Source organism: Carcharhinus amblyrhynchos, chromosome 16 (genome assembly GCF_965287045.1).
Source record: "Carcharhinus amblyrhynchos chromosome 16, sCarAmb.v2.hapA, whole genome shotgun sequence".
Taxonomy (NCBI): Eukaryota; Metazoa; Chordata; class Chondrichthyes; order Carcharhiniformes; family Carcharhinidae; genus Carcharhinus; species Carcharhinus amblyrhynchos.
Genome location: NC_137339.1, coordinates 9,057,355 through 9,080,452, shown reverse-complemented (window position 1 = coordinate 9,080,452; position 23,098 = coordinate 9,057,355). Strand labels below are relative to the sequence as shown.

The 23,098-nt window shown below is 41.9% G+C and overlaps 1 protein-coding gene across 2 annotated transcripts in view; it reads left to right on the top strand.

The window, feature by feature from the left end:
- Positions 1 to 479: 479 nt before the first annotated feature.
- Positions 480 to 23,098, top strand: part of hm13 (histocompatibility (minor) 13) — a 67,872-nt gene continuing 45,253 nt past the window's right edge. For both annotated transcript variants that reach the window (XM_080204650.1, XM_080204649.1), the window contains exons 1-6: positions 480 to 750; positions 5,990 to 6,088; positions 6,265 to 6,347; positions 14,555 to 14,643; positions 17,370 to 17,455; positions 20,298 to 20,423. In XM_080204650.1, the coding sequence (XP_080060776.1) occupies positions 553 to 750; positions 5,990 to 6,088; positions 6,265 to 6,347; positions 14,555 to 14,643; positions 17,370 to 17,455; positions 20,298 to 20,423 (681 nt within the window). In that variant the 5' untranslated portion in view covers positions 480 to 552. The remainder of the gene's footprint in view (positions 751 to 5,989; positions 6,089 to 6,264; positions 6,348 to 14,554; positions 14,644 to 17,369; positions 17,456 to 20,297; positions 20,424 to 23,098) is intronic.

Below are 23,098 nucleotides of genomic sequence, written 5' to 3'. Positions count from 1 at the left end.
CTGGGTTCGATTCCCAGCTTGGGTCACTATCTGTGCGGAGTCTGCCCATTCTCCGTGTGTCTGCATGGGTTTCCTCCGTGTGCTCCGGTTTCCTCCCACAGTCCGAAAGATGTGCTGGTTAGGTGCATTGACCCAAACAGGTGCCGGACTGTGGCACCCAGGGGATTTTCACACATAGTAACTTCATTGCAGTGTTAATGTAAGCCTCACAAGTGAGTAATAAATAAACTTTAACTTTAGCTTCTTTGTTAAGTTAACAGGAGATTGGAACCCCTACCATCACTAGCCATAATGCCAAACTACAAGTTGCATTTAAAAGAGCAGTCAGTTTGCCTCAGTAACTCGGAGTCTCCCTGACTGATGTAGAACTCACCACCAGTACATGGACAGATCTGGCCGAGGCCTGGGCTGTTGCTAAGGGTCTCTGGGGGGGGGGGGGCGGTTGCCATGGCCACAACGCAATGTCCGGTCGTCCGGACGACGTCACGTCCGGCACCGGCTGTTAAGGGAACGTGGCCTTTTGTGGCAGGCTCGATCCGGAGAGAAGGGAACATGGCCGAGACGGAGAGCCCGCTGCTGCCTGGCAGCGCCCATAACGCCACGCTGAATGACACCGAGGCGGCAGCGGCTGCCGCCAAGTTCGTGGCCACTCCCGAGGGGTCGGCGGTGGCCTACGGAAGCCTGGTGGTGATGGCGCTCCTGCCCATCTTCTTCGGGGCCCTGCGCTCTGTCAGCTGTGCCAAGTCTAAGGTAACTCTTGAGGAAGGGTCATCCAAACATTAGCTCCGCTCTCTCTCTGCACCGACACTGCCAGACCCGCTGAGATTTTCCAGCATTTTCTATTTTTGATTCAGAATCCAGCATCCGCAGTATTCTGCTTTAATTATTATTATATTAAAGTGATTGGGGTGGCTGAACCTGGGCAGGGGGGAGTCTGAAACACTTGGCTATGCCTGACAGTGCACTGATCGTGTCTCTTCAATATATATACTCAGCTGATCTTTCCCTATCTGTAACTGATTTGATTTTATTATTGTCACATGTAGTGGGACACACTGAAAAGTATTGTTTTTTTCTGCTATACAGACAAAACATTCTGTTTATAGAGTACAAAAGGGAGAAGGAAAGGAGAGGGTGCAGAATGTATTGTTACAGTCGTAGCTAGGGTATAGAGAAATGTCAACTTAATATAACTGCAACACTATATTATGCTCGCTCTACCTATGTACTGTATGAACAATGTTTTGTCTATAGTGTGCAAGAAACAATATTTTTCATTTTTATTTATTAGTGTCACAGGTAGGCTTATATTAACACTGCAGTGAAGTTACTGTGAAAATCCCCTTGTCACCACACTCCAGCACCTATTTGGGTACACTGAGGGAGAACTGAGCATGCCCGTTGCACTTAACCAGCACCTCTTTCGGACTGTGGGAGGAAACTGGAGAAAACCCATGCAGACACGGGGAGAATGTTCAAACTCTATACAAACAGTGACCCAAGCGGACAATCAAATCCAGCTCTGGCACTAAAGCAGCAGTGCTAACCACTACGCCACCCCTGTTCTTTCTCTTCACCCTATCTGTAACAGATTTGATTTAATTTAGCTGTCACTTGTATTGGGATATAATGAAAAGTATTTTTTTTGTATGCTTTTCACACAAAGCACACTGTTCATAGAATACATAAGAGAGAAGGAAAGGCAAGAGTACAGAGGATATTCCAGTCATACCAAGGATACAGAAAAAGATCAATGTATCTATTAAGTCTCTTTGCAATATCTTATTTAAGAACCTCCAGCTGCTCCAAACTATGCCTATAATTGAAGTCCCTCTTCTGAGGGACCATTCTTGTGATTCTCTTTCTGTGCCCTCTTTTTAATGCCTTCAAATAGAGAGAAATAAACTTTTGGGCAAGTATACAACATCATATGTATGTACGTGTGTGCATATATAAAGCATATGGAAGCAGAAATAGATACATGTAACTGCAATATGATATTCTTGCTGCATTCTCTCCTTTTCCTTCTCCCCTATGTATGCTATGAACATTGCATTTTGTCTGTACAGCCTGCAAGAAACAATACTTTTTACTTATCCCGTTACGTGTGATAATAAATCAAATATATAACATCTCTAGGAAGATGGCAGGACAGGTTAATAAGATGATTGAAAACAAAAACACATATTTGCAAACGTTTTTGAGAAATAATTAATCTTGAAGTAAATAGCAGATGATAAAGGTTTCCCCAACCAAGCAGCACTTATCTGTATCTCTTTTTCTCTGTGTATATATTATATTTATATTTGTGTCTATACATCTGTATATTTTTATTTGTATATAGAGGCAGATGGCAGAACAACTGAATAAGAGAGTTGAAATAACTTGTATTTCTACAGCAGCTTTCAAAACTGCAGGATGGCCCTAGTGCTTTATAGCGAATGAAACACTTTTAAAGTGGAGTGTACCTATTTTGTTTCTGTGTACATTTTATATATGTATGTGCGTATATATTGTATCTATCCATTTGTTTATTTATATATCTACTTGAAGGTATTAAAGAGGCTAAAAACAATAGTCATGAGAATGATCTCTTGGAAGAGGGACTTCAGTTATGTGGATAGATTGAAAAGCTGGAGATTCCTGAAGAAGAGATTGCCAGGAGACTTAATAGACACATTCAACACAATGAAGGGTTGGGACAAAGTAGATGGGGAGAATTTGATGCTGTTGGCTGAAGAATCAACACCCAGAGGACGCTGAAATATCTCAGCAGCATCCATAAGGAGAGAAAAGAGCTGACATTTAGAGTCCAGATGACCCTTTGTCAAAGCTATTGTTGCTGAATTCTGAATATAGGTATGTTAAACTGTTGTTTGACGAACCTGCTCTAATTTTTGTACATGCCCTCAGTAAGAAGGAATTTGCAGCTACATGCGCCTTTGTCATGTTCTGTGCGTGCTAGGCGATCCATCTAATTATTCTTAGACCCTAAAGCAACCACGCTTGTCCAACCTTTTTGCTCTGGAGCCCTGTTTGCATATATTCTCACTCAAGCAAATCAAGAATCCCTGCAGTGCAGAAGGAGGCCATTTGGCCGATTGCGTTTGCACTGACTCTCCGAAAGACCATCCCACCCCTTTGTCCCATCCCCATAACCCAGGGCACCCAGCAGAGCAAATCCACCTAACCTACACACCTGGGCAATTTAGCTGGCCAATCCACCTAACCCCCACATAGTGGGAGGAAACTCATGCAGACACAGGGAGAATATGCAAACTCTACATGCAAAAACCCAATGCCGGAATCGAATCCAGACCCCTGGCACTGTGTGGCAGCAGTTCACAAAAATGTAGACAAATTTCAGAAAGACAAGGTTTGACACAAAAAAAACAGAATTTCAAAAATGTTGATCTTTTAAGGAAAGAAATGGCGGAGCAGAAGTCTTTTAAAAAAGTAATAAAAATAACCTACATGTGAGGGGGTCAGTCTGTGGGTGCATGTGTATGTGTTGTCTGCTGGGAAGAAAGCAAGAAGCCCAAGACTCAGCGTAAAGCAGACAAATATTCAACCCACAAACGCTGTCTGTCACTTCCTTTCTTGTAAGCACCCACCCATACCATCTCTCCCTCCGCCCATACATGAGCTCCTGCGTGCGTGCGCACACTCACCAAACCTGTGCTCTTGAGCTCTGGGCCAGGTGTACCTGGCTCCCTCAGCTTCTGCCTCTCAGCACATTCACCTGTGCGTGCTTGCTGTTCCTCCAATTAAACACTGTTTCACTTGTTGATTTGCTGGTGATAGGCTCACTCATCCATATAACAAGCAAAAGCAGGAATTACCTGGCCCATAATTAGAGGAGCAGCTGTAAGAATCACTTTCCATTGAAATTCACCTAATTGACTGACTGGGTCCTTGCGCCACACTTTGGACAAGCCCGTGTTAGACCATTTGAGAAGACTTCTGTGGATTGGGAGTCACGTAGGATAGAAGTATTGCAGATTTCCTTCCCTAAAGGAGATTGGTTAGGAGAGATTATGCAGAATGGACCAGTTTCTCTGGAGTTTCAAAGGGCGAGAGGTGATCACATTGAAATAAAAATGCTGAAGCTGTTTCCCTGGCTGGAGAGTAGCTAACCAGGGGACATAATGGTATTAGGGTAAGAGATCAGTCATTTGGGTCTGAGATGAGAATAGATTTCTTAATTTACAGCTTATTATTTATTATTAGTGTCACAAGTAGTCTTACATTAACACTGCACTGAAATTACTGTGAAAATTCCCAAGTCGCCATACTCTGGCACCTGCTTCTGTACACTGAGGGAGAGTTTAGTGTGGCCAGTGCACCTAACCAGCATGTCTTTTGGACTGAGGGAAGAAACTGGAGCACCCGAAGGAAATCCATGCCCACAATGCAGAGAATATACAGACTTTGTACAGACAGTGACCCGTTAGAGTTTAGAAGAATGAGGGGAGATCTCATTGAGACGTATAAGATGATGAATGGGATGGATAGGATAGAGGTGGAGAGACTCTTCCCGCTCAAAAAAGGCAGTAGGACTAGGGGGCACAGCCTCAAGATAAAGGGGGGGGGGCGGCTTAGAACGGAGTTGAGGAGGAACTTCTTCACTCAAAGGGTGGTGAATCTCTGGAATTCTCTGCCCGTTGAAGTGGTGGAGGCTGCCTTGCTAAATATTTTTAAGAAGCGGGTTGATGGGTTTTTGATAAGAGAGGGGATTAAGGGTTATGGGGAGAGGGCGGGAAAGTGGAACTGAGCCACGACAGATCAGCCATGATCTTATTGAATGGCGGGGCAGGCTCGAAGGGCTAGATGGCCTACTCCTGCTCCTATTTCTTATGTTCTTATGTTAAGCTGGGAATTGAACCCTGGTCCCTGGCGCTGGTGTGGAGATGCTGGCGTTGGACTGGGCTAAACACAGTAAGAAGTCTCAACACTAGGTTAAAGTCACTGAGCGCTGAGGCAGCAGTGCTAGCCACTGTGCCATTAAAGTTAGGAATTCTCCATTCAAGAGGACTGTGGGTACTCAGTTACTGAGTATATTCAAGGCTGGGAGGCATTGAGTTTTGGATTTTTGCGGGCAAAAGATAACTAAATCAAGTACAGTGAATTTATTGTCTTCCTGAGAGTTGATGTTTGCTTTTTTAGTTCACAGCAGTGCTGTTCCACATGCTCCTGTTCTTACCGTGTTGGCTTGCCATCCCCAGGAATGCCTTGTATGCCAGCTCATGTTTGGTTTTGAACTACTTTCGACAAGTTCCGTACCCCTGCATTTCTTTTTTTTTGCAGCTTAGGAGTATTTGTGGTGTGCCCCATATAGCTTGTTTCTGTGGTATATTATCACACCAGATACGATTGAAGTGGTAGCAGCTTGCACTTGTTCACAATGCCCCTTATGAAAAAGTAAGCAATAGCAAGGTGAAGCACCCATTGTTATTTTGAGTGTAATTATTTCAGTTAAGACTGACATGATGGTTCCATTTGCAGTGATATTATCAGGGCCATATAAATTTAGAGAAGAGAAGATAACTGGAATGTTTGTTAGATTTTTACCAGTACTGATAAATGCGTTCATTTAAAAATCTATTTTACTTTGAGTGTTGCTTCTAGTGAGGCTTTGTTTGCTGTCTGGCTTTTGATCTGACGTAATGTTCTAACACTTGCACATGTAAAATCTTGGAATGCCAATTACCTAGGTTTGGGTGGAATGGAATTTGACAGGTATTTTTCAAGTTTTAAACATGACAGGTTTGAGATTAAAGTTGATGCTTTCCTTGGATGGATGGTGTTGTAATCTCTATTAAGCTAAAATTGAAAATGCCAAGGAGCAAGTATTTGGCTTCAACTTCATTTTGCCTTTAGTTAGAATATCTATGCCAGTGACCTGAACATCTAGCAAGTATTCAGACTGACCTTAGACTAACTGTACAGTATACTTTGACTCTTAACTACCTTTTGTTTTGTGTTGTAGAATTCCTCCGATATGCCAGAGACCATTACCAGTCGAGATGCAGCCAGATTCCCCATCATTGCCAGCTGCACGCTGTTTGGTCTTTATCTGTTTTTCAAAGTGAGTTGGCCTTCATTTGCTCAGCATGTTATTTCTCAGTTTTCAGTCTCCCCTCTTACGCTGCTCCACCAGCTTTCTAACTTGAAGTGCAGAGCATTCATTTTCATTATCCTGTTCTGAAACAACAGCAACTATGCACTGATTTCCAAACTAACTGCAGCATTTTCTGTTTTCAGATATTTTCTCAAGAGTATATCAACTTGCTGCTGTCCATGTATTTTTTCATACTAGGTATATTGGCTTTGTCTCACACTTTAAGGTATGTGGTCCTTTACAACATTATTAAAGTCCTTTTTGGAGGAAAAGCAAGCCATTTGCTGTGTTAAAACAAAAAAAAATATTTATGGCTTCCCTTACAGGACAGTTATTTGTGAAGGATAAAGGTGACTGGCATATCAGAGAGGAGAATATATCAAACTTAGGAACATGGGGAGGAGGCAGGGAGCAGCTGGTTAGAGAGCACCATGGACATTCTGTAATTTGTTGTATGAGAGTTGACATTCTATTATTTGATAGCACAATTTGATATTGCACTTCCTTTTAATCTGGTTCTTTAGACTAGTGTGGCCCTTTGAGTAGCAGGACTTAAAATATTTTGTACATTTTGATTTATTATTGTCACATGTATTCGTATACTGTGAAAAGTATTGTTATTTTGTGTGCTATACAGCCAAAGCATACTGCTCATTGAGAAGGAAATGAGAGAGTGCGGAATGTAGTGTTAGAGTCATAGCTAGAGAAAGATACTTAGTGAAGTAAAGCATTGTTAGAGAGTTCAAAAGAGTTAGAATGAAGTTTTAGAAGCATTGAATGAGAGTAGAAGGTATGCTGGGCACAGCTGGCAAGAAGTCACCTTGCTCCAGACCCATCTAGGAAATCTTCCTCACAAGCTGGTAGAAGTCTGTCTTTGGCAAATGGCCATTGGTTCATTAATTTTAAATCTAACATTGGTGTATTATTAACCACAAGAACTGGGGGATGTGAGTGATTGGCTGTGTAACTGATCACGCACTCATGCACACACTTACATTCAATCCCTCCATCACCAACAACAGTGTTTAGTATGAGTAGTATCTACAAGATGCATTGCAGGAGCTCACCAAGGTTTCTTAGGCAGCACCTTCCAACCCCACAACCACAGCCATGTAGAAGGAGAAGAGCAGCAGATACCTGGAAACACCATCACCTGGAGGTTCCCCTTCTAAGACATTCACTGTCCTAACTTGAAAGCATATCACCATTCTTTCACTATCACTGTGTCTAAATCCTGGAGTTCCCTCCCTAACAGCGCTGTTTGTGTGCCTACAACTCATAGGCTACAGTAGTTCAAGAAAGTAGCTTGCCTCCAACTTCTGAAGGGCAATAAATGCTGGCCTAGCCAGCGACACCACATTCTGTAACATCAATAAAAAATTGATAGCATGAAATGACTGGACATCAGAAGTTAGTATTGGATCACAAAATCACATGCTTTTAATAAAATTAGAGGTAAAATGAATGGGGCACAGATAAGAAGAATTGAAGGCAATGAAACAAGTAAAATCTAACAACCCAACCTACCCATGGTAAGCTGACAGGAGAAAACAGAAATCACCAACAAGTCCTGCCCTGGAAACCTTGGAACTAAAGAAACTATGTTACCTGCCTAACAACAAATGCTTTTTATGTTTCTCAGATTTTCTTTTCTTTCCCAATCCTGTCAGCTGATTCAAGCTGTGAAAGGAGTCCACAGACCCTCCAGCACTTCACCAAAGTTGCCTTTAAGGTGTGACCTGAGACAAAATGTCTCGGCAGACTGTTTGCTAATATGAGGGCAGAATGGGCATGTGGTGGAAATCATAAACACCCTGATATTGTCTTTGCCTGATGCACGTACTCATGAGCCTTTCAGGAGGAATCACTGGACAGCAAACAAAAGGCCGCTTTGGCTTTCCCAAAGCCCAGTTAAGCCAGTTTTAGTGCCGGTGCCTCCATGCCAGTCCCAGTCAGCTAACTCAGCATAGCGTAGAGATTGTACTGGAAATATTCCTGGTATTTGTCGTTCAGTCCCACAATACATGAGGTATTAACCCACAAAACGTTTGGGCCACTTTTTTGCGTTATTTGATTTGAAAATTTTATAATGATGCAGAATTGGTACAAACATCTTTCCAAAAGTGAAGTTTAAGATTGGAGAGTTATTTCAGGAGTATAAGGGTTATTTTTGTTCCAGGATCCACATTTATTTCCCAAAGGATCCCAAATGAAATCTGACTGCACATGATGCTGCAGGAACTGAGTAACGTGCATTCCGTCCTTCAAGATTTTGCTATAAAAAATTAGTGCTTGATATATAATAAGTTGTAGTTACTTGATGATACTAGATAATTATATTAGATAAATGTTGTTATCATATTTGCACAAGTGAATTGATGAATGGAATTCCATGAGTGATGGTGTGAAGCACAGTGCAACTGCTGACTATAAATGGCAGAAAGATGTACATCTTAGCTAAGATAATGGAGTGGTCTGTTATCTTAGGCCCAGGAGACAACTGCTAACTATTATTTTACTTTTAGCAGTATGGCATCTGAATCCATCAGTATGTTATCACCCTGATTAAACACTTCCAAGGACTCTATTATTCAGTAATGATGCTTGATTGCATTACCTTACGTTTTCCATACTTTAGACTTGCATCATTTCATTTTGAAGGTGTATGCACTTCATTGATTTCCCCCTTCTGCTTCTCATGCGATTAGTGATATGTGATCACAGATAAATTGTCACTGTTTGGATCTACTCAGAAATTTGCATTTTTACTGGTCAATCTTTCTTTTTAAAAAAAAAATCTCAAATTAGATTAGCAAATGGAACTGGATACAACAAATACAGAATTTATCTGGCATTTGCTGTGCCTTGTCGCACGGGGATAGGGCCTGTGTGGAATTGTCAATGCAGGATTGATGGGTCCAGTGGCTTCTTTCTGCATGGGTTTTGTGGAGATTCTATGGGACAAATCTTTAAACAGCTGAAAACTTTAGCATAGATTTGACCTGTGGAATAGTTGAGTAGATGGACTTGAGATACAGATTAGCAATCTTTTAAATATGGAGGAATAGACTTGAGGGGCTGAATAGCCTGTTCCTGCTTCATAGAAGCAGGAGGAGGCCATTTAGCCCTCCTTTGTTCCAACTGTCTCACTTTGTTTGTTTCTTTTTCTTCAACATTTTCCACCTGTTTAGGGGAAGGAAGAAGGGAGGTTTTTCCAACTGTGGTGGAAATTTAAACACACTCTCCTTGAGTTTGCTGTATTTACTGTATGCCTGTGTGGCGACTGCCAGCTCCTAGACTTCAGGCAATGCTATGAGGCCTTTCAACACTTCTAGAAGTACTTTGGAACTTGGAGCAAATTTTATTTTCTATTTATTTCCAAAAGGCATTCAGTAAGGTTTCTATAAATGGTTACTGCAGAACAGCACACGTTGAGGGCAGTACATTAATGTGCATGAAGAATTGGCTAACTAACAAAGTATACAAATGGGTAATTTTTAGGCTGGCAAACTGTAACTAGCTGTAGAAATCAGTTTTGGGGCCTCAATATTTATACTCTAGATTAATGACTTGGATGAAGAGACTGACTGGCCTACTCCTTCTCTTCCTATTTCTCGTGGTCTTCATAGGATCCCTACAGTGCAGAACACCATTCGGCCCATCGAGTCTACACTGCCTCTCCCACAGAGCATCCTATCCAGGCCCTATTCCTGTAACCCCACATATTTACCTCACTAAACCCCATAACTCATACGTCCTGGGACAGTAAGGGGCAATTTATCATGGCCAATCCACTTAACCTGTTTAGACAGGCATCATGATCAGCGCAGGCTTGGAGGGCCAAAGGGCCTGTTCCTGTGCTGTACTGTTCTTTGTTTGTTTGTAACCTGCACATCTTTGGACTGTGGGAGGAAACCCTGCAGACATGGAGAGGATGTACAAATTCCACACAGACACTCACCCAAGGCTGGAATTGAACCGGGGTCCCTGGCACTGTGACAACAGTTTTGCCCTATGTTTTAGAACTTGATTTATTATTGTCACATGTATTAGTATACAGTGAAAAGTATTGTTTCTTGTGCGTTATGCAGATAAAGCATATGGTACATAAAGAAGGAAAGAGATTGCAGAATGTAAAAGTTTGATGTAGGAAAAGCTAGACTGGAATAAAGTACTTAATACTCAGTTTCTGACTTTTTAGGTCTGGAGATGAGATTGTGACTAATGAATAATTTTCCTGACCAAACCATGCAGAGTTTGAGCAAACCTAAGGAGAGACATTAAAATGGTCCAAGCTGTGTGCTGGCCTTGTAACATTTCCTGTTTGGCCTTTTTCTGGTTCCAGGGTTTAGTTTGTGATACATTTGTCTCTGAATCATAAAGTTGTAAATTCAAACCTCAGAAATTGAGCACATAATCTGTAGACTTGATTCATGGTTGCAGTGTTAAAAGAGTGCTGAAATAGTAGTCTTCTGGAATACTTTGAATGTATGACCCCATTCAGCTGTTTCAGCAGACATATAAAGATTCCAAGTCTGTTTTGAAGAAGAAGAATAGGGTTTGATTGCTTTCCTGTATAAGTCAACAACTTCAAAACATGTTAGTTGGCCCTCCTATTCATCCATTTAATCATCCTTCTTTCTCACCTCCATTTTTCCACTTTCCATTACAGCTCTCCTTTGCTGCTTCTCCCCACCACCTTTCAGGCTGCTGCCACGTTGCTCAGGCAGTCCTTTTTAGCACCTTCTCTAAAATTTATTTATTAGTCAAAAGTAAGCTTACTTTAACATGGCAATGAAGTTGCTGTGAAATTCCCCTAGTCGCCACACTCCAGCACTTGTTTGGATCAATGTGCCTAACCAGCATGTCTCAAACTGTGGGAGGAAACCGGAGCACCCAGAGAAAACCCATGCAGACACGGGGAGAATGTGCAAACTCTGCACAGACTGTGACCCAAACTGGGAATCAAACTTGGGTCCCTGGCGCTGTGAAGCAACAGTGCTAACCACTGTGCCGCCATACTGCCCCTCTCAGCTTTCTGCACCCTCATTTACATTCCCTCTGTCCCATCCCACGCTCATAGTATAAATCTGAACTGATTCTCTTTGCTCTCAGCTCTGACGAAGGATTATCTAAGCTTGAAGTGTTGGCTCTATTCGTCTCCACAGATGCTGTCAGACCTGCTGAGATTTTCCAGCATTTTCTGTTTTTGTTGTGTTAGCTGACCATTTCTCTCATTTGCTGTTTAAGGGTGTGTGTCCAGCTGCAGTTGCATTTGCTTAAGAAGTGACTAAACTTCAAAAGTAATTCCTACCCATGTACCCTCAGGTAAAGGCACTGAACGTAATATGATCACTGATCATGCTCAGATTTGTGCTCACATTCTCCCCTTTATCTTTGTACTTGTGATTGAGGACTGCTGGGGAAAACATCTAAAAATGGACTGTTTCACCAACTCTGACCCCTATGCAGGCTTTATACGTGAAGTGCTGCAAAACATCCCACACTCGTGCAGTCCTGTGGAATTGTTCACAGCTCTTAATGTATAAAATATTATTGAACTAGTAGTCTAGAAGCCCATTTTGATGCTCTGGGCACATAAGTTCAAATCCCACTCTTGAAGCTGGTGGAATTTAAGTTTGATTAATAAATCTAGAATTTAAAAGGTAGTCTTTCTAACAGTGACTTGTTTGAAAAAACTCATCTGATTCACTAATATCCTTTAAGGAAGGAAATCTGCTGTCCTTGCCTGATTAGGCCTACATGTGACTCCAGGCACACAATGTTGTGGTTGACTTTTAAATTCCCTCTGAAATGGCCCAGCAAGCCACTCGGGTGAATGGCAATTGGGGATGGGCAACAAATGCTGGCCTTTGCAGCAATAAAAAGTCTGACAACACCAGGTTTTAGTCCAACCGACTTATTTGAGAGTAAACGCACAAGCTTTCGGGTTAGTCCCTTCGTCAGGTGAATGGAGAGTTCTGGTCTGAGGCCAGAACTCTCCATTCACCTGACGGAGGGACTAACCCGAAAGCTTGTGCGTTTACTATCAAATGAATCGGTTGGACTAAAACCTGGTGTTGTCAGACTTTTTACTGTGTTTACCCCAGTCCAACGCCGGCACATCCACATCACGACTTTGCAGCAATGCCACATCCCATGAAAGAATAAGGAAAATGTAATCTCTGAGGGAGGCTAAATGCCCAAAGCCAATTTAGATGACAAATTGTGGAAAATTTCTTTCTGGCCTTCCTTTCTACTCTCACTGAGTGAATTGCAACACCCCATCACCACCATATTCCAATTAGCCATAGCAAACTTGGCTGATCATTTAAACTCAAAAATTCTGGGGCACAGATAATGACAGCACACCATAAATGCTAAGTTATAGTCAACATAGTTTCTTGGACTAGTTTGAGAAGATGGCAAGAGGTCTCAGGACGCTCTCTACCTCTATGTTCCATCTGTCAAGTGCTTGAACAGGCCCTGTTTCTTTATGGAGGTGGTGTCATCACTAAGGCAACAAGCCAAATATCCTTGGCAGCTGCTTAGGTCTCTATTCTATATAGGAAAGAGCTATATAAATTTTGAGGTCACCTGGGGATTCAGTGTTGTTGTGGCAACATGCAATTTTACGTGCATGCAGCAATCAATAGTGATGACAGCAGCTCCAACATTTTTTCCACCACATGACTGACCAGGAATCTCTCCCACTCTTACTGCCTATCATTGGCATTTGGTGAAAGGATTTGTAGGTTAATAATCAAACTGTTTTGCTGTGTTATAAATGGAGCTTCCGTGGCCATCAAACCCTGAGGTGGGACACAAGCCTGGAGCTCCTGGCTTGGAGGGAGGGATTCTTTTCAAGTTTATTTATTAGTATCACAAGTAGGCTTATATTAGTATCGCAATGAAGTTACGTGAAAAACTCCTAGTTGCCACACTTCAACACCTGTTCGGGTATACCGAGGGAGAATTTAGCGCAGCCAATGCACCTAACCAACACATCTTTTGGATTGTGGGAGGAAATCCTTGCCTAAGTAGGGACAAAGTGCAGATTCCACATGGGCAGTGACCCAAACTGTGAATTGAACCTAGGTCCTTGGCGTGGTGAGGCAGCAGTGCCAACTGCTGTGGATTCTACCACTGTGCCACGTGACTCCTAATCATTGAAGGTGGCAGGAGACAGGTGGAGAGGGCAGTTAACAAGCATATAGTATTCTGGGTGTTATTAATAGGGGTTTCAAAGTTCAGCTTAATTATTAGTGTCTTAAGTAGGCTTACATTGCAATAAAGTTACTGTGAAAATCCCCTAGTCGCCACACTGTGTCTGGGTATACTGAGGGAGAATTTAGCACAACCAGTGCAACTAATCAGCATGTTTTTTGGACTGAGGGGAAACCAGAGCACTCGGAGGAAACCCATGCAGGCACGGGGAGAACACGCAGACTCCACACAGACAATAACCCAAGTTGGGAATTGAATCTGGGTCTGTGATGCAGCAGTGCTAACCACTGTGCCGCAATGCAACAGCATAGAGTACAAGAGCAAAGAGCTAATGCTGAATTTGTACAATACACAACTTAGACTGCAGCTGGAATATTGCATACAGTTCTGGGTGCCGCACTATAGGAAGGATGTGAATGCATTGGAGAAACTGCAGTTATGAGGATTGATTGGAGAGGGTGGGACTGTTCTCTTTGAAGAGAAGAGGGCTGAGAGGAGATTGGATAGAGTTGCTCAAAAACATGAGTGGGCTAGACAGAGTAAATAGGGAGCAGCTGTGTGGAAGTAGCCCAGCCCAGTGTCAGGAATTTTTTTAACCCACCCCACCTTTCTCCTTGTTTATTGTGTACCTTTGCCGCCTCCTCTGCGGTTTCATGGGAACGAGGTGCCTTGCCTAGCTGTTCATGTGTGAATGATGGGTAATTCAATGACAGCCAAGTCTGTTTTTGCTTTCACCCAGCGACCACACGGTGGGAGAATGATGAAATCTTTCCCCCTTTTCACTGCCACTCCTTCCTCCCAAATGAAGGAAGAGTTTGGTCACTTTAGTTGAATCTAACAACTGACCAAATCTAAGAGGAGGGTGACCAGGGTCTCCCTAGGCTGCACCATTTTGTTGTCTCTTTGAGCTGCAGTAACTAACTGAATATCAGCTGTGTCGTGCAGTTGAGTATTGTATTAAAGGTGACTAGTTATTCCTTGGCCATTCTTATCCTCCTAATTGTGTGTCCAGCATTGGTGATTTGGGAACTTATTGACTAGTTGAGCTGGATGCCAGAGACTGGCAACTGGAAAGGAGTTGGTGATATTATGAAATATTGGTCTTTGAAGGTATGATGATGAGCTTTTTCCATTGTTAAATATATAAATAGCACTCTTGAATAAATCTCGGGATATATTGGATTGATTATACTTATCTTGTTTCAGTCCAGCTATGAATAAAGTTATTCCTGCCAATCTACCAAATAAACAGTATCAGCTGCTCTTTACTCAGGGAACAGGGGAAACAAAGGAAGGTAAGTAGAATGCTGTCTAACTCTTTACACTGCAGTAGCATTTTAACAAACTAAATTCCCTTTAAATGAAAGTTTGTGTGAGGACAAGTCTCTGATGTGGGATCAATGAGCACTGCTGCATACTGAGTATGGAACTTTAGCCTTGGGCGATCATGTTGGCCATCATATATGTAAGGCATTGAGGATCACTTACTTGCTTGAATTCCACAATTTTTGCTGAGGTTGTGTTGCTTGTGTGTCGTCAAACACTGTTTTGCTCCGTCATTGGCTGCTAGTCAGTGGACTAGTGAGCCAATCAGAAGCAGAAGTGGGAGAGAACTGGCCTGTAATTAGAGGAACAGCTCCAAGAATAATGTTTTATTGAAACTCATCTGTTTGACTGGGATTTTGACAACTGGCACCAGGAGTTGTGTAGATGGGTTTAGCGGGCTGCATCCGGTCCCTGGGCCATACTTCGAACAAGCCTGCTTTAGACCAACTGGTGGAATGTAGTTTAGTTCTTGGCTTCTCTTGGATGTCATCTGACTGAGGCCCAAATGTGTCAGTTTTAGTTTCATTCCTTCACCTTTATGTAACTGACTCTCACCCATCTTTTCATTTGTCAAAGGACCAGTTAAATTGTTACTTTATCTTTTTTCCCCTCTTGACTTGAGGTATCAAATGACTGTACTCAAGTCACCAGTCATAGCCCAGATAGTCAGGGGGGCTGGTTAGCCATCCCCCAGAGAGACTTTTTTTTAATTGCATCTTATTCACCATGCCTGTACATTGTTTTGGGATGGGGGTGGGATTGTGACACTGGTGAAGCTGCATTAATACCATCCCTAGGAACCAGAGAAAGGAATTTCTCCTTGATGCTGTATTTTTTATTTCGTTATAATGGTACTTCCATAATGGTGCTCATTTAAGGGTTGTTGATTATTGACTCACTGATGAAGGAACATTGATATATGCCTGAATCAGGCACCTGTTGATTTTAGAATGTGAATTATTTCTGTAATATTGTCACTCTTTGCCTTTCTCTTTGATATAGGCTGGGGGAGAGGAAAGCACTGTTAGTGGGTCACTGCAGATTGAACATATAGCAACAGTAGTGTGGTGGAGGTAGCTGTGGAATCAAATTGTAGAAAAAAAAATCAAGGATGCTGGCTGGTGGTTATGATCGTGAGTGTGACTGATCAGGCTAAGTGCTTTATGTGGAGAGCTCTCCCAATTTGGGCACTCGCTACCAGTGCACCAGTAGAGGAATTTTGCAGAGTTGACCAGAATGAAATCCTTAGCCTCCTCCTGAACTGATGTCTTGGGCTGTTGAGATGGCTGCCTTGAACCTACTGAGGGATGTTAAGACTGAACATAATGTAGGAATAAAATCCCACATAGGCCAGAAAAATGTTTCTTCCAAAGTGGCATTAGTTGGCTTTTTATGACAGCCTGAAAACTTCCATGTTTAGTTTTCTGCTCTTAATTGCAATGACAACTGAAGTTCATTTCATAACATTCTACGATGGGATTTGAACTCTAACTTGTAAGCTACTGTACTCGTAAGACTTAGGAAAGCAGTTACATGCAAGAATGGCTGCTTTTTTTTGCCAGCCTAGGTAATAGTCTAGGGGTATTATTGATAGATTATGAATTCCAATGATGAAATTTGATTTCAGTAAAATATCTGGAATTAAGACTCTACTGATGACCAAGAAACCATTGTCAATTGTCAGAAAAGTCTATCTGGTTCACTTGTATCCTTTTGGGAAGGAAATCTGTTGTCCTTTCCAGGTCTGGCCTACATGTGACTCCAGATCACAGCAATGTGATTGATTCTCAGTTGCCCTCGAGCAGTAAATGCTGGGCAGCCAGGGATGCCCACGTCCAACAGATGAATTTAAAAAAAACACTAGGATCCTATTGTGGAAATCATTAATCAAATGTGGATTAGAAATCAAACCTGGGAAGCGTGTGTTAAATTCCATTGAATAACTTATTTGTGATTTGTAATGGTCTTTAAGTAGTTATGTTAAATATAGCAAATCTGTCTTCAGTTTAATCCTTAAAATTTATATCCGAGTGTTGTAAACCAACATGGGGCAACTGAAATGCTGCTTTTAATTGTACAACTGACTCCCATTAGATAAAGCGATTTGTGTGATTGAGCTCAACAGGAATTTTAAAAATGTTTTTGAGGGAATAAGACACCAGTTACATTTGAACAATATTTAAAAGTTGAAAATCATAGAATTCTTACAGTGCAGAAGAAGGCCATTCAGCCCAGCAGGTCTGCACTGACCACAATCTCATCCAGGCCCTATCCCTGCAACCTCATGTATTTACCCTGCTAATCCCCCTGACACTAAAGGGTAATTTAGCATGGCCAATCAACCTAACCCGCATGTCTTTGGACTGTGGGAGGAAACAGGTGAATATGCAAACTCCACACAGACAGTGATCCAAAGCTGCAATTGAACCCAGGCCCCTGGGGCACTGCTGAGTACAAGTCAGAATAAACCTTAAGAATTAAAAGCCTCAGCTGATGAAGATGATGCCTGAAATTGCACTCATTCAAAAAAAAATGACAAAACCCATTCAATAATTGTTGCAGGCATGGGTTTGGAGACTATCTGTCCCTTGCTGCAATAAATGCCTTTTAATGTTTTATATTTGGACTGAGACCACTTCCTAAACAGCAAAATGTTGACACATTTAACCAGGATGTATTTATTTTATTTTCTTAGAGATAGTCAACTATGAGTTTGACACAAAAGATCTTGTGTGCCTGGCCTTTAGCAGTGTGATTGGAGTCTGGTATTTGCTGAAAAAGGTAAGGACAGCTCAGAAATAATGAGCAGCTACTGCATGTATTTGTCAGGTTAACCCTTACTCACAGAAGATTCACATGATTCATTCATTCATGGAATGAGGGGCTAATCTTGTGAAGAAAAGTTGAACTGTTTGGGTCTATACTCATGGGAGTTTAGAAAAATGAATACTCAATGAATATTGAAACGTCCAAGATCCTGAGGTATTGATTAGGTAGATACCAGGATATTTCCACTTGCAAGAGAGCCTAGAACTGGGGACATGATTTAAGAATAAGACGACACCCTTTTAAGATGGAGATGAGGAGAAACGTTTTTCTCTTGAGGAGGTTGTTAGTTTGTGAAATTCTCTTTCCCAGAAAGCAGTGGAAGCTGCTTCATTGAATTTACTCAAGACTGAGTGAAATAGTTTTTTTTGATTGACAAGGGAATGCATGTTAAGTGGAGTTGAGATGACAACCAAATCAGCCATGATGTTAGTGAATGGCAGAGTAAGCTCAAAGGGCTGAATGGCCTACTCTGGCTCTGAAGTCCAGTGTTGTACAACACTGCCCTGGTGGGTGCATGCACTGCTTATTGAATACAGAACAGGCGATTGCTAGAGCCATCACTATTCATTGTTGAATATCTTGATCTCAATGAGGGTTGTGTAGAGAGCATAATTGATCTTGCCAACCCTGGAGTCGAGGTAATGAAGTATCGATCAGGTTATCTGCTTGTGTGCGTGATCGCTATCAGTCAAATGGTCAGCTCATCTTAGTTAACCTACTCAGATGAGATATCTCCTATGCCACTGCTCTCACTTTCAGTCTTAGGACTCCTGACTGACTACCTTCACTTATAACTATCACAATTAATTCCTGAGCAGTGTATTTTTTTTTTTGTTGCCTGCCTTCCCCCAGTTGAATAGCCATTGGCGCATGCTGTCAAACCGTAGCCTGAGAATCAGCTGCTTGGACAGAGTATTGAAGAAATGCCCATGGAATCATAGAAACCCTACAGTGCAGAAGGAGGCCATTTGGCCCGTCAAGTCTGCACCAACAACAATCCCACCCAGGCCCTATCCCCGCAACCCCACATATTTACCTGCTAATCCCTCTAACCTACACATCCCGGTTCACTAGGGGGCAATTTAGCATGGCCAATCAACCAAACCTGCACATCTTGGGCGGCACGGTAGCACAGTGGTCAGCACTGCTGCTTCACAGCTCCAGGGTCCTGGGTTCAATTCTTGGCTCAGGTCACTGTGTGTGGTGTTTGCACGTTCTCCTCGTGTCTGCATGGGTTTCCTCCGGGTACTCCGGTTTCCTCCCACAGTCCAAAGAAGGGCGGGTTAGGTTGATTAGCCATGCAAGGAAATTGCCCCTTAGTGTCCAGGGCAGCGGAGATTAGAGGGATTGGTGGGTATAATATTGTAGGGATATGGGTATAGGGCTTGGGTGGGATTATGTTCGGTGCAGACTCAATGGGCCGAAGGGCCTCTTTCTGCACTGTAGGATTCGATGATCTATGCCTTACCTTTTGGAAAGGAAGGACGATGCTGGGAGAAGATATCTGTATATTGTTCCTTTAAGATGAGTAGAGTGAATAAAAGTAGACTGTTCACATGCATCAAATTAGGTTTTTGGGTCATTTGGCGATATCTAATGTAAATCTTCAATCCATTATTGCTAATTGCTCCCTTTATTATTGTGACTGCCTGTGGGAATAGCATGTAGAAAATTGACGTTGTGCCAGATGAAAGGATTGCAACCAGGATGTGAACATTTAAGGATACGTTGTGACTTAACAGTAGGTCCTTGACTTCCTAGCCATTAAATTTATGTGTTTGAAATTAGATTTTATGTACATTTTTACATTGTAATTGAATTTGAGGATTTATCAAAAAAAATTGGCAGACGCCTATAATGAGCAGCCCATTTTGAATTGCTTTATAGCAGGTGATTATTTACAAATTTTAATATTGGATTTTAACTATTTGTTAATCTGAACTGATCAATAAATACCCAAGTCAAGGTTTTAATTGCACTACCAGAAGAGCTGGAATTTCATTGGTGTTATGTCTGTCGGATGGTGGGGACAGAGGTGCAGAAAATAACTCCACGATTAACACCAAGATGGTCTTTTGGGTCACAGCCAGAGGTTAGAGCCCTGGGCTTAGGATCGAAAAATTGGAATAAAATAGCAAAACCTCAGGGTCTGGTCTTAATTGACAACTTCAATTGTACATTGATTTCATGTTAAATATACTTGACAGCACAATGTTTGTTTAAGGTTAATTGCATACTGCTGTATAGCCTCCACAGCTGGAAGTGCTGTATTGGCTACAGTCTAACATCTTGAGCCAAAACATAGCCTAGAATTTTGGTGGATATAGTCATTGTAATACAACGCGTGACTTGGAACTATTCTATGCCTACTTACATTTGTCACATCAAACTTGTAGTCATGCTGTCGAATAATGTATGTTGACACAGCTAGCTTGAATTTGCCAAAAGTACTGGGCTTTTCCACCACCTCCAATGCTCCTGTTGTATGATGTGTTCAGTAAATCTACAGTACACTGCAGCAAATATACTGCTGTAATTAAAGTTTTATTTGTTATTAAGGGTGCTAGATATGTTTGAGTACAACCTGACCTCCAAAGCATTACTTAGTACTCCTGATTGACAATGTTGATATGAAAGTGTTCATATAACATTGCCTTTGCCCCAGTATCCAGTTAGAAGACTGTTTAAATAAATCTCCGCAATGGAGAAGCTGATGTTTCATTCATTGGACTGGCTGTGGTTACCAGTGTTGTTTATGTTTTTTTTTTAATGCTGCATTCCTGTTCCATCGCAGCATTGGATTGCCAACAATTTGTTTGGATTAGCATTTGCTCTCAATGGCGTTGAGCTCCTGCACCTCAACAATGTTAGTACAGGCTGCATTCTCCTTGGTGGACTTTTTATCTACGATGTATTCTGGGTAAGTGCTTTCTCTCTTTTTTTTTGCCCATTTGAATTTCCCTGTGTCTTTCTCAGTCCTAAAAGCAACTGCCTCTTTACTTCTACCAGTACTTTCACAACTGGAGTATGAGCATAGCCTGTGGGGAGGGAAGAGGCTTTTCCTATTAGGAAGTATCTGACTGCCATTTGGTTGCGTGATGTCAAGTGAAAGGAAAGACCACTAAATTTATCTAAAGTACATTTGGGTTTCATCAAACTATGTTGAGATGCAATACTAGCATACAGCAGTTGGACTGAATGGCCTGTTTCCATTGCAGTAATTCTATTAACTTGAGTACAAGTAAGCTTTAAACGTTTGTATTTGCAACTTGACTATTCGAAGTTATGGTATCAATTACTTACGCGCAGTTCTAGTGGAATTGCATGTCGTTTATAGGAGGAAGAATTGTTGAGTGCTATCTTTTGAAAAACAAATGACCTACAGGTCTTCACTAGGACAATATTTAAATATTGATGGTCAATGAGTGGCCATTTTCCGGACTATACTTTTCGGGTAGGAATTATTAGGTGATGAGAGACCAAGGTTACTCTAATTTGCTTTCTACCTCCCTGGTAGTTGCATGATTCCACAATGATGTTGGCAAGTTATGGCAATCATTTCTACTGATTAGCTTAAAACATCCCAAGACATGAGATGAGAAAAGCTCCAGATGAGAGCACCCTTGAGTGTGCAAATGTAACATTTCTATTTCCCCGTATCAACCCTCCGTGGCGTTCCTGTGGGGGTTGATGTAATACTTCATACAGGTGGTGCACATTCACTCACCTTTTTTAGTTGATTCAATTGACGGGAAGTTCTGTGTAATATAGGTTCTCTCTAGTCTTTGATTTTTTTTTTGTGGAAAATTGGTGTAAAATAAAATCATAAGATGACAAAGAGCCATTTGGCTCATTGTGCCTGCTCCACTATTCAGTAAGATCATGGCTTTTCTGATTGTAGCCTTAACTCCACTTTTCTGTCTGCCCCCATAAAATAAGAACATAAGAAATATAAGAACATAAGAAATAGGAGCAGGAGTAGGCCATCTAGCCCTTCGAGCCTGCCCCGCCATTCAATAAGATCATGGCTGATCTGTCGTGTCTCAGTTCCACATTCCCGCCCTCTCCCCATAACCCTTAATCCCCTCGCTTATCAAAAACCCATCAACCCACGTCTTAAAAATATTTAGCGAGGCAGCCTCCACCACCTCAACGGGCAGAGAATTCCAGAGATTCACCACCCTTTGAGTGAAGAAGTTCCTCCTCAACTCCGTTCTAAACCACCCCCCCTTTATCTTGAGGCTGTGCCCCCTGGTCCTACTGTCCTTTCTGAGCGGGAAGAGTTTCTCCACCTCTATCCTATCCATCCCATTCATCATCTTGTACGTCTCAATGAGATCTCCCCTCATTCTTCTAAACTCTAACGAGTACAAGCCTAGTTTATTCAGCCTCTCCTCATAGCTCAACCCCATCAACTCTGGTATCAGCCTAGTAAACCTCCTCTGCACTCCCTCCAAGGCCAAAATATCCTTGCGTAAGTACGGCGCCCAAAACTGCACACAGTACTCCAGCTGCGGCCTCACCAATGCCCTATACAGCCGCAGCAAGACCTCCCTACTTTTATATTCAATCCCCCTCGCTATGAAGGCCAGCATCCCATTCGCCTTCCTGACCACCTGCTGCACCTGCAAGCTGGGTTTTTGCAACACATGCACAAGGACCCCGAGGTACTTCTGCACCGTCGCCTGCTGCAGTTTTTGGCCACAGTGACTTTCTTGGAGATCAAAAGTTTAACTAATTCTGCCTTGAATATAATAAATAACCCAGTTTCCATAGATCTGAGAGTGAGAATTCCGATTGTGATATTCATCCCTATCCCTGTCTTAAATGGGCGACCCTTGCATTGAAGCTATATCTCTAGTTCTAGGTCTTTCACAAAGGGAAACATTCTCTCTCAACCCCTGTCAAATCTTTTCAGAATCTTATATATCTCAACAAGATTGCCTTGCGTTCTTCTAACTCCCTTGAGTTTAGGCCCAACTTATTTGACATTTCTTTATAAGACATCCCCTTTGTCTCAGGAATCAATTTGGTAAACTTTATCTGTGCTGTTTCCAGTGCAAGTATATCCCTCAAGTAAAGAGACCAGAACTGTATATAGTACTCTAGCTGTGATCTTTCTAATGCTTTGTGTAGTTGTAGCAAGATTTCTCCATTTTATACCCTCTCTTGAAATAAAGGCCAGTATGAACTTGCCTTCTGAATTATTCTCTGTCACACTAACTTTTTGTGGATATCCAAATCCCTTTACCCCAGCATTTTCTTTCCATTTAAATAACATTATTCCCTTTTGGGAATAGAACTATTAAGCATTTGTAAAATGTTTTTATTCAGACTATTGGGATGGATGTTTCAATTCCCTACAGATTTGTAACCAAAACACAATCTGGCTGGTCTGGGTATTTTATAAATACCTCCCACCCACTCAGGATGTCTCTGGTCTCAGTTTGGCCTGTTTTGCTTTTGGCTCTGAACATAAAGATAAAAATAGAGACTGAGACCAAGGCATTCAGTAGAGGTTGCAAAGTCACTCGAGTTTTTAAATGGATGTGGCAAGGTCAAACTTTATTCGAGCTCAATGTCCATGCTGCAAGC